Here is a 14,685-nt window from a genome sequence, read left to right as displayed (position 1 = left end):
CTGCGACCAGGCCTTGCTCCCCGATAAATTACCCGCTAAGTGCTTGCCACAGCCTGGCTGCCCCCACCTGTCCTCTGCACCTCCAGCCCTCCTGTCCCTCCTCCTTCCCCTCCCCTGCCACTTGGGCCACCAGCCGCACAGCGCACCCCCTTGCAGACACAAGCCCCACGTGGCCCTCACCTTCCCATGGGGGCGGGGGCAGCCTGTTCCCAGAACGATCCTTCAGGGTCAGGCTCTGTCCTTGTACCACCAATGCCCCCAGCGTCGTCTTCCCGCTGCCCACCCTGTTCCCGTCACTCTGGTTCCCCAGAGGCTCACGGAACCTGCTGCCCTCAGCAGCTCATTTCAGAGGCTGGCGTGAGGCTGGCACCTGGACGTCTGTCCAGCGTGTGGCGAGTGTAGGTGTGCCTCCTTATAAGAAAAGCCTGATCTCAGGGAGAACTCAGTTTGGGGGTGATCACTTCCATTCAAAAGGGGCTCCTTGCTCCCAGGGCCCAGAAGCTCACCCCCAGCCCTGAATATTCTCAACGTGTGGTCAGTGTGCCCCCCGCATCTGAGCCACGGGGGAGCAGGCTACAGACAGGGCTTCTGGGCTGGACCACGCAGCCCGCCCAGCCGGAACGTCCGGGAACAAGGCTCCCCACTGCGCGGACAGTCTCGTCCGTGATGACCTTTGCCAGCCAGTCTACAAAACAGCCGGCTCGCAGCTGCGTGGGGACCACACTTGTTGTAAAATGAATTCCACCTCTGCGCGTGACCTGTGTGTCACCCACAGCCATCCCACGCCGGCCCGACAGCAGAGCTGTACTGCAGGTGACATTCGTGAAAGTGAGGTGAGATTGCAGAGGTCAAGGTAACAACAAAACACAAACCCCTGTGCTGTGTTCCAGACACCCTCCCTGAAGGACGGGGCCGCGCAGGCGGGAGGGCCTGTCGGGCAGGGCCTTACCCAGGCCGGGCTGTGCGGGGAGCCGCCCCGGGGAAGCAGCAGCCTGACAATGTCCAGGTTGTTGTGGTGAACGGCCACGTGCAGGGGCGTCAAGCCGTTCTGCAGGGAGACAGAAGAGACAAAGGGAGCGGCCTTCACTCCAGAGCAGTCTCTACTAGGGATCCCTTTAGATGCAGGACTCATTTTTGGACCCAAAGCACTTATTTATTTATTTATATATTTTTTAAGACAGGGTATTGCTCTGTAGCCCAGGCTGGAGTATGGTGGCATCATCACAGCTCACTACAGCCTGCAACTCCTGGGCTCAAGCAATCCTCCTGCCTCAGCCTCCCGAGTAGCTGGGACTACAGGCACCACCACTATACTCGGCTAATTAAAAAAACTTTTTTTATAGAGATGGGATCTTGCTATGTTGCCCAGGCTGGTCTCAAACTCCTGGGCTCAAGCGATCCTCCCACCTCAGCCTCCCACAGTGCTGGGATTATAGGCGTGGGCCACTACGCCCGGCCCAGAGCCCTTGTTTCACACAGGTAAAATCTAGTCATGAATCCTTGCAAAGCCAGTCCTGACTTGGTGTCACTACAGCATGTAACCACAGGACCCAGGGCCGTCTCCTCATTCCTGTGAGGAGGACAAGGCTGTGACAGAAGGCTCATCTCTCCAAAGGCCACTCTCCCTCAGTGGCCACCCTTCCCCCTTGCTGTCTCCTCTGGCCCAAGGCAGGTCCCAGCGCACCTTCCCGGCGGCGTTCGGGTGGGCGTCCCGCTCCAGCAGCAGCTCCGCCACCCGCACCTTCCCGTACTTGGCTGCCACGTGGAGGGGGGTAAATCCTTTCTGAGGAGAAACACAGGCCGTTAGGACCGTGGGCGCCAGGCTGTCCTCCACGGCACGGCAGACTGCCACCTTCGCGGGCATGGAGGTGAGGCCCTCCGGCCACGGCTGAGCCGTCCACGAGGCCCAAGTCCTCAGGAAGCGCAGGCTTCCTCGGCCCTCGCCTCTGGCCCTGCCCCGGGGAGAGGGAGGGCGGGACACCACGGTTCACCGCCCTGTCTGGGGAAGGACGAAGACACGTCAGGCTGGCAGACGGCGGCCAGCCCTGGGAGCCGACCTCCCAGCCGCTCACAGGGCCACCGAGGCAGGCAGGGGTCGGGCGGGATGCCCCTCGGAGCCCCGGGCCCAGCGGGACTAACCTGCCGCTTCTTCAGAGCAGCAGGAAGGCTGTACCTTGGTCATGCAGGCCTGGGATGCCTCCTTTTCCAGAAGGGCCAAGGCCGTTTCCACGTGGCCCTCACGGGCTGTGACGTGCAGGGGCGTGTGCCCGGCAGTGGTGGCCAGGTTCGGGTTGGCGCCGTTCTCCAGCAGGAGCGTCACCATGTCCGCGTGGCCAATGCGAGCTGCACAGTGAAGTGGGGTCTGGTCATCCTGCACCCAAAGGGAAAACAAAGAACAGGAAACGTGGAAGGGGAGGCCCAGAGAGGTTAAGTGACTTTCTCAAGATCACACAGCTAAGATGAAGAGCTGGGATCTGAACCAAGCCTCTGAGTCACAGAAACCAGTATGTTTTACCTTATTCCATCCTTACAGCGACCTTGCAAGTTAGTTGTTATTTCTACTCAACTGTCCAAAGGCTCAGCCTTCCCCTCGGTGAACTGGGAATAATATCATCTGCCTCCTTGGGTTAGGGTGGGATCTAGCACATAACGTGCAGACTTCCACGACGTTTGATGCATAAGGGCACTCCACACACTGCGGTCACGGACACGTCTCCCGAGTCCTTTCTCAGTGGCTACGCTTATCTTTTCTATTTGATTTTCTTTCTATTCTGATTTTCTATACACCAGGTGAGAGTCTAACTACTGGCCAGGAAAGGTGACGTTTCCAACGACCCTGCCTTCCTGTTTCTGGCTGGTGCTGACAGCGCCATGGGCAACGTCTCTGTGCCGCAGGGCCCTGCTGCAGGCACCGGTCACGTGGCCCAGACACTACCCACAGTCCTAACGCCAAGGGAGCCCCTGCCTCAGCTGGCCAGCTCTACAGCCATTCCACTGTCCGCTCAGCCAATCAAAATGCAAAATGCGTTTACAACAAGGGGGAATCCTGCGATTTTAGATCAAGTGGTTCCTGGCTGGTTTCCACTGGCAACACCTTCTTTAAAAAGTTGCCTCCTTCTTACACCACAACTGTCACCAGTGGCCTGATGCACACTGCAGCCAGCCACACTCCTTGGGCTTTCATTCTTTTAAAGAAATGTAGCTCTGACACAGAAGTATCGTGTCTTCTCAAACCTGCTCCCCCACCCCCACCCCCAACACAGAATCTGGGCGTCCAGTGCGACCTCCACGAGAATGACAAGTGGTTCTTGGGCCACAAGCACTGCAGCCTGGCCTCAAACTGGGACAGATGCAGGACCCTTCCCTTCCCACCTCCAGAACTCACCTTGGCCTTGGCGTTGACTTTGGCTTTGTTCTGGAGTAAATATCTGGCCACTTCCGTGTGCCCTGCTCTGGCTGCCATGTGTAGTGGGGTCTCCACTTTCTGTAAAAGGAAAACATTGCAGAACAGTTAATACACGCTGGCTTTGCACAGAGCTCCAACATGCCAACCTGCAGTGGCTTGGTGGGTTTTTGTCCAAGAGGTGGAGCTGTCCTAGCAAGTAGCTCTTTAACCTGGCATGTGTGCGAGAGCGTGCATGTGTGTGCGTGTGTGCGTGAACGCATGTGTATTCTAGGTATGCATAAAAGTAAACCCAGAGCTAATGAATATTCAAAAATGTAAATGTATTCCCAGTTAACACTTACAGACATTCCAAAATTATCATCCAAAAGAAAGCCCCCAAGATTTACAGATGTGACATGCTTGGTGGGGAAAGCGTCATTCAGAGGGGCATTTTTCCCACGTCTGTAGCCATCCGTCTTCTGAGGACTCCCCCCGTCCCCAGAGCGGAGGCCTTGCAGCCCCAGCAAAGCTCCCTCTGCGCTCCTGGCCCAGAGCAGCAGCGCTGGCGCTGCCCCAGAGCTAACTTACCACGTTGGAGACGTTGGGCGACACCCCCCGCTGCAGGAGGTTCTTCACGATGGGCAGGTGCCCCATGAAGGCGGCCACGTGGAGCGGCGTCAGCCCAGACTGGAACAGAGAGGGGCAGAGTGAGATCCCCGCTCCCCCAGGGAAGAGAGCGCCGGCCGGCAGCTAGCGCTTTCACGAATGGTTTCCAGGAAAAGGGAGTGAAATGAGGTACGTTTGCTTCCAAGGAAAGGGCTGGAGAAAAAGACAAACCCCCACGGCACAAGTTCTGCCTATTTTACAACTTGCAAATCTTGAGTCTGATCCTGGAAGCTCCCTGAGACTGGACACATGTCCCCTCGTCTTAGTCACTCCTGGTTCATCCCTTCCAGTAGCGCAGCGCGCACACACAGCCGGCAGCCTGGAGCCGGCGGGGGTGGGGGGGAGCCCTCCGACTGGCCTGCGGGGTCTCCTACCTCAGTGACCGCATCCATGGAGGCCCCCGTCTTCAGCAGCAGCTCCATGACCCGGATGTGGTTCTTCTTGCAGGCGATGTGTAAGGGCGTGAAGCCGTTCTGCAGCCGCACAGAGGAGGGGAGACAGGCAGGTGCTTACACACTGCCCAGGAGCGTCCGGAAGACCCCCTCGCTGCTCTAAAAAGCAGCCTCTGCCCAGCCCGTCAGCAAGTGCCCATAGACTCATCAATGAATTGGTGTCAACTGATTAATCTTGTAATGTCAATTAACGCAAATCACGTAAGAGACAGGTGGCTCTCACTTTATGCACCAGACATATTCTTAAACGCGGTGCTTATAAACTTTCAAAAAAAATTTTAATCATATTTTTGGATGCACTACAAGAGCCTGCAGTTTAAAGCTCCCTTACGGGCAAATGCACAACGAAGAATACTCCTGTGCACAAATCATGTTCCCTCTGCCCTGAAACCACTGCCGGTCCCAGGGAGGGGCTGTCTGCTCTGCAGCACACCAGAGGGGCTCTGGGGGGCGGGGCTGTCTTCCCTTCAGGCAGCGGCTCTCAAACTAGGGGAGGCAGTGGGGGGGTAAGGTTTGCACCCCCCTACACATGTGGCAATCTCTGGGGACATTTTTGATTGTCACAATTAGGAGAGGAGAGCTATTAGCACCTAGGGTGGAGAGGCCAGAGATGCTGCTAAATGCCTACAAGGCACAGGACCACAATTATCGGCTCCCAGTGTCAACAAGCCGGAGGCTGCGAAACCCCAGCTGCCCTAGGACAGCAAGTGGCCCGTGGGCAGTGCTCGGTGAAGGCTTTTGTGAGTGAGGGATTGAACGAATGAACGAATGAGCCATCCTCTGCCATCTCCGCAGCCTCTCTTCTGCTCCTCTGGAGTGGGCAGCCGGGAGACGGTGGTGTCGGGTGTGCTCGGTGCAAACCTGCGGCCCCACCAGATCCCTGGACAGCCCTGGGGGCCCCTAGCCTGGGTGAGCGGGGAGAGGGACTGAGGCCACAGCAGGAATCTGCTTGCTGCACGAGCGCCATGGAAACTGTAAGCTCCTCTGCAGACGAGGGATGCTCAGCTCAGGCCGTCTTACCCACAAAGCAGGTCAAAACGCCAGGTGCCCCTCAGCCCCCGTACCTGCCACAGACACTGCTTCCCGAGTCAGGGCCCTGGGCCCAAGCCCTGCCCTGACTTCGGCCTGGTCACCAGAAGCTGGAGGAGCAGTGGGGGTGCAGGACAGGTGCACACCAGGTCCCCGCCTGCCTGTGCACCGTCACAACCTGCTGCTCAGGCCCTGGGCCCAGGGGCACCCCAGGCCCCTGCTGCCCTGCCCTGGGCCCAGCCACGCAGCCCTGGTCCTGCCCCTGCCCCTCTGGCACCTTCTCCAGTGGCCTCCTACTCACCAGGGCTCTGGAGTTGGGTTTGGCTCCTTTATCCAAGAGGACCTTGGCCACCCTGTGGTGGCCGCAGTGGGCAGCCACATGGAGTGGGGTCAGGTGGTCCAGGGTGATGTCGTCAATCTCTGCGTCGTACTGCAGCAGGAGTCGGACACAGTCGAGGTGGTCTCCCTGAGCCGCCATGTGGATTGGGGACAGGCCGTTCTGGGTGAAGAGGAAAACACAAGCAATCACAGAGCCTTCTGGGGACAGAGCGCGGAGATTCAGGACAATGATTCCCGTGTCACTGCCTACTTCTCCCCTGCATGATGTGTCCACGCGGCTCGGGAGGGAGCTTGGTTCACACCAGCCTCCACGCTCCCGCTGGTCTCTGACCGCAAACACCTTCCCCTGGCCAAACCCTCAAAGCCACGTCCAACAGGTCGACCTCTCCTCAGAAGCCGCCCGACCACCCACGACTCCTGCGGGCTCTCCTCACCACACCCTGCGTCAGACCCCACTCTCACACCTGCTGAGTCACACTCGAGTCAGCTATTCAGGGCGGGACCTTTTCTCTGAGCTGACATGCTTCTTAGGATCGGCGACTGTGCCTGGCATTTCTGGAATGCCCCAGTGCCCAGTACGAGCATGTCACACTCATGGTGCTCCTTAACTACGTGACGCTGACCGAATGAATGATAAAGTAGGCCTTGCAGCTAAATCCTCTGTGCTTTGCCCCTAACAAATGCACCTGAGTTTAAAAAAAAAATTCTGTTAAGGATTCTCACTGTTTCCCTGACACCAGTTTATTTTAAAAACATGAAAACCTGAGGAGACTCATCCATTTGCTCAGACGTTAAGTCAACAAATGTGCAGCGATGGCCTGGGCGGAGCTCTGGGGGAAGAGAAGGGAGCAGGCGCGGCCGGAGGAAGCTCGGACAGACACGCCGTGCTGCCCCGCGCTGTGAGGGGCGTGGGTTGAGCAAAGGACGGGACTGTGCGCAGATGATGAGCCCCCGAGGAGGGAGGGAGAGGCGGCTTCCTGGAGAAGGTGGCCCCTGAGCTAGGACCTGACAGGAGGCGAATGAGTCCACCAGGAAGAGTCCCCCAGCAGAGGGTGCCACTCGCAGGCAGCTCCCCCAGGGCAGTTTGGGGACCCCCACGCAGGGACTGAGCAGGAGAGCAAAGTGCGCGGGAAGGGAGCACAGGGCCGGGCTGAAGTCCGGGAGGCTGGCGCTGAGGGCCTGGAACTGCCACTTTCAGAAAGAGGATTTTCAGCACGGGAGGAGCACAGTCAGGTGGAACTGAATTGCTTCTCCCTCCAAATGCACGCGTTCAAGACCCAACCCCCAGGAACTCAGGATGTGACCTTATTTGGAAACAGGGTCTTTGGAGCTGTAATGAGCTAAAATGAGGTCACCAACGTGGGTCCTAATCCAATGACTGGTATCCTTAGAAATGGGAAATTTGGACACAGACACGCACACGGAGGGAAAATGCCACTTGAAGATGAAGGCAGAGATTGGGGTGATGCTTCTACAAGCCGTTTGTGATTTCAGGCCAGGAGCGGGGGGGGGGGGGGGGGGGGGCCTTGGAACAGATTCTCTCTCACAGCGTCGGAAGGACCAACCCTCCAGACACGCCAGCTCGGCCTCCGAACGGTGACTCGGTACATTTCTGTGGTTTGAGCGCCGGTGCCTGGCTCTTGGCTATGGCAGCCCAAGTGGACACAGTTACACTTACTGCAGTTTAGAAAGGTCGGACCATGGAAATTCTCAGTAAAGAGTTTTCATAATTAGCCCTATTCAAATAACCTGCATAACTTATGAGTGTTTATATAAGTTTAAATACAGGCCTTCTGTGGAAAAATGCTAAGAATTTCCTGACCTAATAATATAACTGGTAGTAGCAATTCTACTTTTGTTTCTCTGAGGTTTTTTACCTTTACATGTACTTTCAAAGACTTTATCTCATGTGATCGTACCAACAATCCTAGGAGAGAGGGCTGGAGCCCTCTGGATGGGAAACTGAAGCACAGAGAGGGTGAGAGACATGCCCGAAGTTACACAGCAAATCGGCCATGGAAACTTCCTGAGTGGCTGTGAACAGGCCTGGATTCTACCTTGTTCTGCTTCAACACACCTTCTAGAACTCACAGGCCGAGGGCCTGGAGAAGGTACAGGCAGCACTGTGTGGCCGACAGCTTTAGCCCCTCACACTAGAACTAAGGGATGGGCCTTTGCTTTGGTCTCTAATGGAACCTGAGAAGAACTGTTTTGTTTTCGTAACTTCACTCTGGCCCAGCCCCTGAGGACCTCGGAGCACTCGGTTGCTGTCTTTTCTGGAGCTACGATGAAAGAGATGGGGATTGATCTAGAGCAACAGTAGGAGAACTGCAGCCTGTGGGCCAAATCTGGCCTGCCCGCTGTGTTTGTAAATAAAGTTTTATTGGAACACAGCCCCTACTTTGCATATTGCCTCCGGCTGCTTACGGCTGCTTTTCTGCTACATATCAGCAGGGCTGAATCACTGCAACAGAGACCATGGCCTGCAAAGCCTAAAAGTATTTAATACCTTTACGTGAAAAGTTTGCTGACTCTGATCCAGAGCTATACTGAGTGCCTCCGATGTGACAGGCCTGTGGTGACTGCCACATGCACTATCCCACTGGGTGGTATTAGCACCTCTATCTTGCAGAAATGGGATTTGATCCTCAGTCTGTCTGACCTGGAGCCCTGCCTGAGACGCCACACACAGGAAGGAGACACACCGCACCTTGGTTTTGGCTTGGATGGGTGCCCCGTGGTCCAAGAGGATCTCTGAGATTCGCACGTGCCCGTTCCGAGCTGCACAGTGGAGAGGTGTCAATTCGTCCTTTAAAAGACAGAGTCAAAAACAAAAGAAGAAGCCCAAAAGGCAGCTGTCAGAGGCCGTCTGGAGAGAAGCATGCCTGCAACATCCTTCCTGGCTGCAGAAGTGCTGGGGTTTCCTTAAGCAGTTTTACAGCAACCCCGGCTGGGCTGCGCGCTGCTCCGGGAGGCTCCCGGGGCGGAACTCCCTCCCGGGCCTGGCCGCTGGCACCCACCTTGGTCCTTGTTTCTATCTGGGCTCCCCGGTCCAGCAGGAGCCGCACCATGATCACGTTGCCCCTGCGGGAGGCAATGTGCAGGGGCGTGATGCCGTTCTGGAGGGGAGGAAGCAGGGCACAGTCAGGGCACGGCATCCTGCCCTTATTCAGCCGCCGCGCACCCCACTCCCCTCCACGGCAATGGCAACAGTACAAGCAGCACAATGCCCACCGTTAGGGCATTTCTGGCCTACAAAAGATTTTGAAAGCCAGTGAGACCTGCCAACAAGGCCAGCCAAGCCCATGCCTCCCACGGGCAGCACCTCGGACTGCAGGAATCGTCCCCCGCCCTCCAGGCGTCCCACCTCAAGAATGGGCCAACGGGCTTTCGAGTCTTCTCGAGACAAAAGGTGGGGACTGAGGGGCGGGTGACCAGAGCCAGCCAGCAGGGAGCCTTCTAGACCGTGGCAGGCCGGCCCGCGGGCATCTGTGCGCCCGATGAACCCCCGGTGCCAAGGGAGAGGCAGCAGCGCCTGGGTTCCACCGGCCCCGACCCCGCACAGTGAGAGCACCTGCCAGAGAGGTCACCTGTGGCGTGAAGTTGACGCTGGCTCCCCTGTTGAGGAGCAGCTGGGCCACGTTGAGGTTCTCGTAGTGAGCTGCGATGTGCAGGGGGGTGAATCCCGTCTGGGGCACAACAGAGGGAAGAAACTGTCAGGCCCCATGTACCGCCATTCCCACCTGAGTCAGCCGGGACGCTGGGACGGGGGTCAGGGGGCCGCTGCACGAAGCAGACTTGGACAGGCGTGTCATCTCTCAAGGGGTCAAGAGACGCTCTGCGGGGAGCTCTACCAGGAGCGCACCCGCTGCGCGCTCACGGGGACAAACCTCAGACCACGGGCCACTCGGTGAATGATCACACTTGATTCCCAAACAGAATCGTCACAGGGGCCACAGCCCTACCTCTCGGGCTTGTTGCAGTGACCCCTCCGGGCAGGCCTGGCGACCCAGCCGGCCGAAGGCACGCTCTGACCCCTGGCAGGCCCAGGGCCATCGCTCCATTCCGGACCTCAGGCCGTTGTCAAGGCCTGTCCTGCCCGGCCTGCACACTTTTCTGGGAGGCTTCGAGCAACAAGAGCCACGCCCAGAACATGTTCCCTGACGTCCCCCGGGGACTGTGGCTGGGCTGTCCACCTCGGCCCTTGACGTTCTGGGAGCGGGTGCTCTGTGCGCACAGGCTGGGCTCACTCCCAGGAAACTCCTGGGCAGGGAGGTGCCCCTGTGACCTGCAGGCCCCGAGGTCCGGGCTGCCCTCACCTTGGAAAGCACGTCGGGGTTGGGGTCGTTCTGCAGAAGCACCGCGGCCGTGCGGGTGTCGTCATTGCGGGCCGCGATGTGCAGGGCCGGGAGGCGCACCTTGCCCTTCGTCCCGTAGTTGATGAGGTGTGCCACCACGTTCTCGTGGCCCTGCTGCAACGCCACGGCGAGGGGTGTGAAGCCGTCCTGGGGGGGGAGGAGAGGCGGCTTTGCTCGCACTCCACGCGCCACGTGCTGTCCTCGAGACGGGGCCCACCTCAGGGACCTTCCTCCGAGTTCTGCTCTTCAAGCCCCTTTATCCCCCATGCCCAGCGTGAAGGTGCTTCCTCCCTGAAGCCCCCCTGGGCCCCACTCCCTGTCCCGCACGCTCACAGAGCCCACAGTCACTGTTCCTCAGCACTCGCTTAACTTTCCTTCAGAACACAGTCCCTGCCTGTCAGAGGGCTGGGAAACTTCCCACTGCTGATTCTCTGCCTCCCCCCTCCCACCCCATCTGCTGGTGCCAGGACGGTGCCTTGGACATGGCAGAACGTCACTGCACAGCTCCCAGATGCTGGAATCCATGCCAGCCACAAGGATTCAACTGTGATCTACTATTATTAACCCCCTCGGCTGTGCACTGAGGAGCACAGAACCTGGTGACCTGGGCAAGCAGGTGATAACAAAATCATGTCACTGCTGAACACCCTGAGTCAAGAGAGGCCTTAGCTCTGTCATTTCACCAATGACCGGACTCAGGATCTCAGCCAACAGGACTCGTCTGGGGTGGACAGTGGGCTCCCGGCAAGAGCTTCACCCATCAAGGCCAAGGCCGGTTCCCACGGAAGCCACAGGTCAGCCCACCCCACCCGGTCCAGCCGTACGCTGGGGCACAGTGGGAATGCCACCCTGAAGCCTGCCGTCACTTCTCAGCACACGTCTGGGTACTGCTCGAGACGAAGACTTGGTCTCTTTCTCCCTTGCAGAGCCCGGCAGCGGCCGGAGGCGTGGAGCAGTCAGCAACACTTCGCAGGGGTCAAGGCACTGCATGCCCCTCCAGCCACGTCCCAGGAAGGTACAGCCTGGCAAAACGTCCCACACCCAGAGACTTCCGGCTGTGAGGATGTTTCCCCAAGACACTTACTTCTGTGGCTACGTTCTGGTTAGCTCCATTCTCCAGTAAAAACTTCACCACTTCCAGGTGGTTCTCCTGCGCCGCCATGTACAGGGGGGTAAAGCCCTTCTGCAAAGCGAGAAGCAGCGTCAGAATCCGCGCACGGTGGGGAGAGACGCTAACACGAGCACAGGTCCTCTGAACTCGAGGACAGCTCTCCTTCGTCCTGTTTTCTCCCACCCCTGGGGCAACACCCCCATCTAGGTCCCCACCAAAGACAGCTCACTGTCACTTTGAACTGGCATAGTGGGATGTTACACAAGCCACAAGGTGGGGACAACTGTCGGCAGAGTCTGTGCCTGGCCTCTGCCCTGCACACCCGCCTCTACCCCCACTCCCCCGAGCCCCCGTGTCTGTCTCTGCACGAGCCATCACTAAACACACGATCTGGCCGGTTCACTGAACAGAGGTGGGGTCCACGCCCACCCACCCCATCCTTGGAACGCGCGGTCTGACCGTGAAAAAACAGTAACAGACACGCCTTTGCCACCCCTTGGAGACTGTCATAAATCTAGACTCCACTACTCAGTGTGAGTGTTAACGCGGCAGCCGACGCATCCACCACGGAACAGGAGAGAGGGGCCGAGTGAGGAAGAAGGGCGACGCCCGCCAGGCCAGGGGCACAGCGCCACTACCTGCGACTGGGCGTTGACGTTGGCGCCATAGTTGACCAGCTCCCGGACCACCTCGTCCTGCCCGGCCAGCGCGGCAATGTGCAGAGCCGTGTTCCCTTTCTGCAACACACAGGGGACGGGGGAACAGAGGGGTTTCCCACTGGGCCTGCGTGTGTGACCGTGAGCAGTCTGTGAACAGGTGCTGGTTGGGGGGCCCAGTGGGCTTTCTTTTCGGCCATCAGAGCTAGAGGACACATGTGTGTGCTTAATGCAACACACACCTTGAAAGAGCACTCCAAGTACAAGGGGGAAAATTCTCCCTGTTCTCCATAATGAATAACGCTGAAAGCAGACACACACACACACACACACACACACACACACACACACACACACACACGCTTCTCAACAGCGATCTGCTGCATGCGGTACAGCGAGTTTGCGTCGCTGAGGACACGCTCGTTCTTTTCAACCTGTGAGTCCGCGGGGCAGCGCCGAGCCCTCAGCCGGGCCTGGGCGCTCTGGGGGCAGGAGGCTGGCACAGGCCTCAGGCTCAGCACCCTTGATGCTGGCAACGCACACAGCAGACCGTGGGCCCGAGCAGACAGAGGGAAGAGAGGCAGGAGAGTGAACAGAGCATCATGTGGAAAAGGAGAGGGTAAGATGGATTCCATAACGTATGTAGAAAAGAAAAACATGGAAATAGTGCCGGTCGTGACGTGTGCCTGTGGTCCCAGCTACTCGGGAGGCTGAGGCAGGAGGATCCCTTGAGCCCAGGAGTTGGAGGCTGCAGTGAGCTGTGATGACACCACTGTGCTCTACCCCAGGTGACAGAGCGAGACTCTGTCTGAAAGGAAAGGAAAGGAAAGGAAGAAAGAAAATGAAAACAAAAAGGGGGAACTATTAGAATAAAATCAAGGAAAATATAAAAAAAAACAATATTCAGAATATTAGCAAGTAAAATACAACGGAGTGAGTTTCACCAAGTGAGAGAGGAGAGGAAGGCCAGAATGGATAAGCACTGGAAGGAAGTGAGGCACATGACTGTTTTCAACTTTGTACAAGGTAAGAACCAGCAAGAGACCAAGAAACGAGGCAGTTCTGAGGATGGGAGTTTAACGTCAGCTTTTCCAGTCTGGATTCATCCTGGATTTTAACAACAATTCATAGATGAGGCTCAGGACCAGCTCCCAGGACACAGATGGCCTCCCAGTCCCCCCTGGGGGTCCTGGGGCCCCACACAGACAACCCCATTCAGGGGGCCAGGGGGCCAGGGTCCATGAGACACTTCTACCAAATAGGGCGAGGGAATGAAATGGCACCTCACTGGACCCATCTGTCACTGCGCTAGTTAGGGAGCCAAGATCTCGAACCGTCTCATTTTTATAGTTCAAACCCTAAGTGGTTTTTTACTAACTACATAAACACTGACTGGTCCATTTCAGGAAACTTAAGACGTGACAAGCAGGGACTTCAGACCCAGCCCTGCGCCCACCTGTCACCTGGAAGGAAGCTTCCTCACGAGGTGGGACTGAGGCCCCAGCCCCGCAGTTGCCCCCAGCACTGCTGACCCTGTGGGGGGGCAGCCCCGCAGGGCACTGGTGGCCGCAAGCAGCTCAGGTCTTTGTTCTGGTTGCTGGCGCTCCGTCTGGTCATTCATGTATCAAAGCCTGCATCGGGCGGGCATCTCCTGTCTGCTGCCTCTCGAAGTCATCCTTGGATTTCCCCTAAAGTTCCATTTGATGAACAAAGGGATTCTTCCTCAAATACCCACCAGAGAATAAATGCCAGATAGGAAAGGATGGATGCTAACTAACAACTGTCCATAAAAGTACAAAGAGCCTACATCTAGAGACTCTGGCACTTGCTGTACCAAGTGGAGCAGGGCTGTCGGCACCAGAAGCTTCTCTAGAAACCAGGACTGAGAGTTCCAAGGGGAGTGCTCCTGTCTCCCACGGAGGAGGACGAGGCACACCAAGTCCACTCACATTCAGTGGTGCACACGCCGGGCATGTGTGTGCCAGGCTTGGCCCACGGAGGTCAGGGGCCACTGAGACTCAGGTCCCTCGAACACAAGAGGCTTACATTAAATATTTCTTTCCATCTGACCCTTCTTGTCTGAAATCAAACAGTATCAGAGCTTTCCTTACACCCACGAGAGGGGGACGGCCCCCTCTGATGCGGGGAGCTGGTCAGACGTGGAACTCTGTTCATGCCACCTGGGCTGAGGGTGGTACTGTCGAGGAATAAGATCAGTGGGGAGACCCTGGGAAGTGGCCCCCCTTGCCCTGCCACCTGCACACACGCATCGCTGGCCTCGATAAGGCGGCCCCTGGCCCCGGGTCTGGGAGTCCCAGGGAAAGAGGCTGTGAGCCTCTGTTTTCTCTGCCCCTCCCCCAGCATAAAGGAGCAAAAATTACTTAGCTACATTTTGATCCACAAATACGTAATTTCCCCATTTCAGAAACTGGTGAAGCTCACGGAAGGGAGGATGGTTGAACAGGTGCTGAGCGAATGCAGGCGGCGGGCGGGCGAGGCCCAGGCTTTCTGCGAGGGAGGGGAAACCTCTGCTCCAGCACTGGGCTCGGCTCAGGGTGGAGCGGGGAGGATGGGGGAGATCATTTTACACGTTTATTTTATGCTCTTAAAATTTCTAAGTACCGTTTAGGAACCTATATTGGTTTTTGGCTCGCTACTCTTTTTTATTTTGGTCTTTCTCCTGCTTGGG

The 14,685-nt window shown here is 57.4% G+C and overlaps 1 protein-coding gene across 7 annotated transcripts in view; it reads right to left on the bottom strand.

Annotated features, from left to right (window-relative positions):
* Positions 1 to 14,685, bottom strand: part of ANK1 (ankyrin 1) — a 201,285-nt gene that overhangs the window by 49,556 nt on the left and 137,044 nt on the right. For 6 of the 7 annotated variants that reach the window (XM_045535734.1, XM_045535735.1, XM_045535736.1 and 3 more), the window contains exons 4-16: positions 11,979 to 12,077; positions 11,314 to 11,412; positions 10,191 to 10,376; positions 9,462 to 9,560; positions 8,892 to 8,990; positions 8,582 to 8,680; positions 5,834 to 6,031; positions 4,426 to 4,524; positions 3,974 to 4,072; positions 3,386 to 3,484; positions 2,174 to 2,371; positions 1,685 to 1,783; positions 950 to 1,048 (exon numbers count right to left, since the gene is read on the bottom strand). In XM_045535734.1, the coding sequence (XP_045391690.1) occupies positions 950 to 1,048; positions 1,685 to 1,783; positions 2,174 to 2,371; positions 3,386 to 3,484; positions 3,974 to 4,072; positions 4,426 to 4,524; positions 5,834 to 6,031; positions 8,582 to 8,680; positions 8,892 to 8,990; positions 9,462 to 9,560; positions 10,191 to 10,376; positions 11,314 to 11,412; positions 11,979 to 12,077 (1,572 nt within the window). Of the gene's footprint in view, positions 1 to 949; positions 1,049 to 1,684; positions 1,784 to 2,173; positions 2,372 to 3,385; positions 3,485 to 3,973; positions 4,073 to 4,425; positions 4,525 to 5,833; positions 6,032 to 6,121; positions 6,211 to 8,581; positions 8,681 to 8,891; positions 8,991 to 9,461; positions 9,561 to 10,190; positions 10,377 to 11,313; positions 11,413 to 11,978; positions 12,078 to 14,685 lie in introns of those variants that run through there. The other variant, XM_045535740.1, reaches the window with a different exon arrangement.

The sequence above is a fragment of the Lemur catta genome, chromosome 22, assembly GCF_020740605.2.
Source record: "Lemur catta isolate mLemCat1 chromosome 22, mLemCat1.pri, whole genome shotgun sequence".
In the NCBI taxonomy this organism is placed as follows: Eukaryota; Metazoa; Chordata; class Mammalia; order Primates; family Lemuridae; genus Lemur; species Lemur catta.
This window is presented reverse-complemented; position numbering and strand designations above follow the sequence as displayed.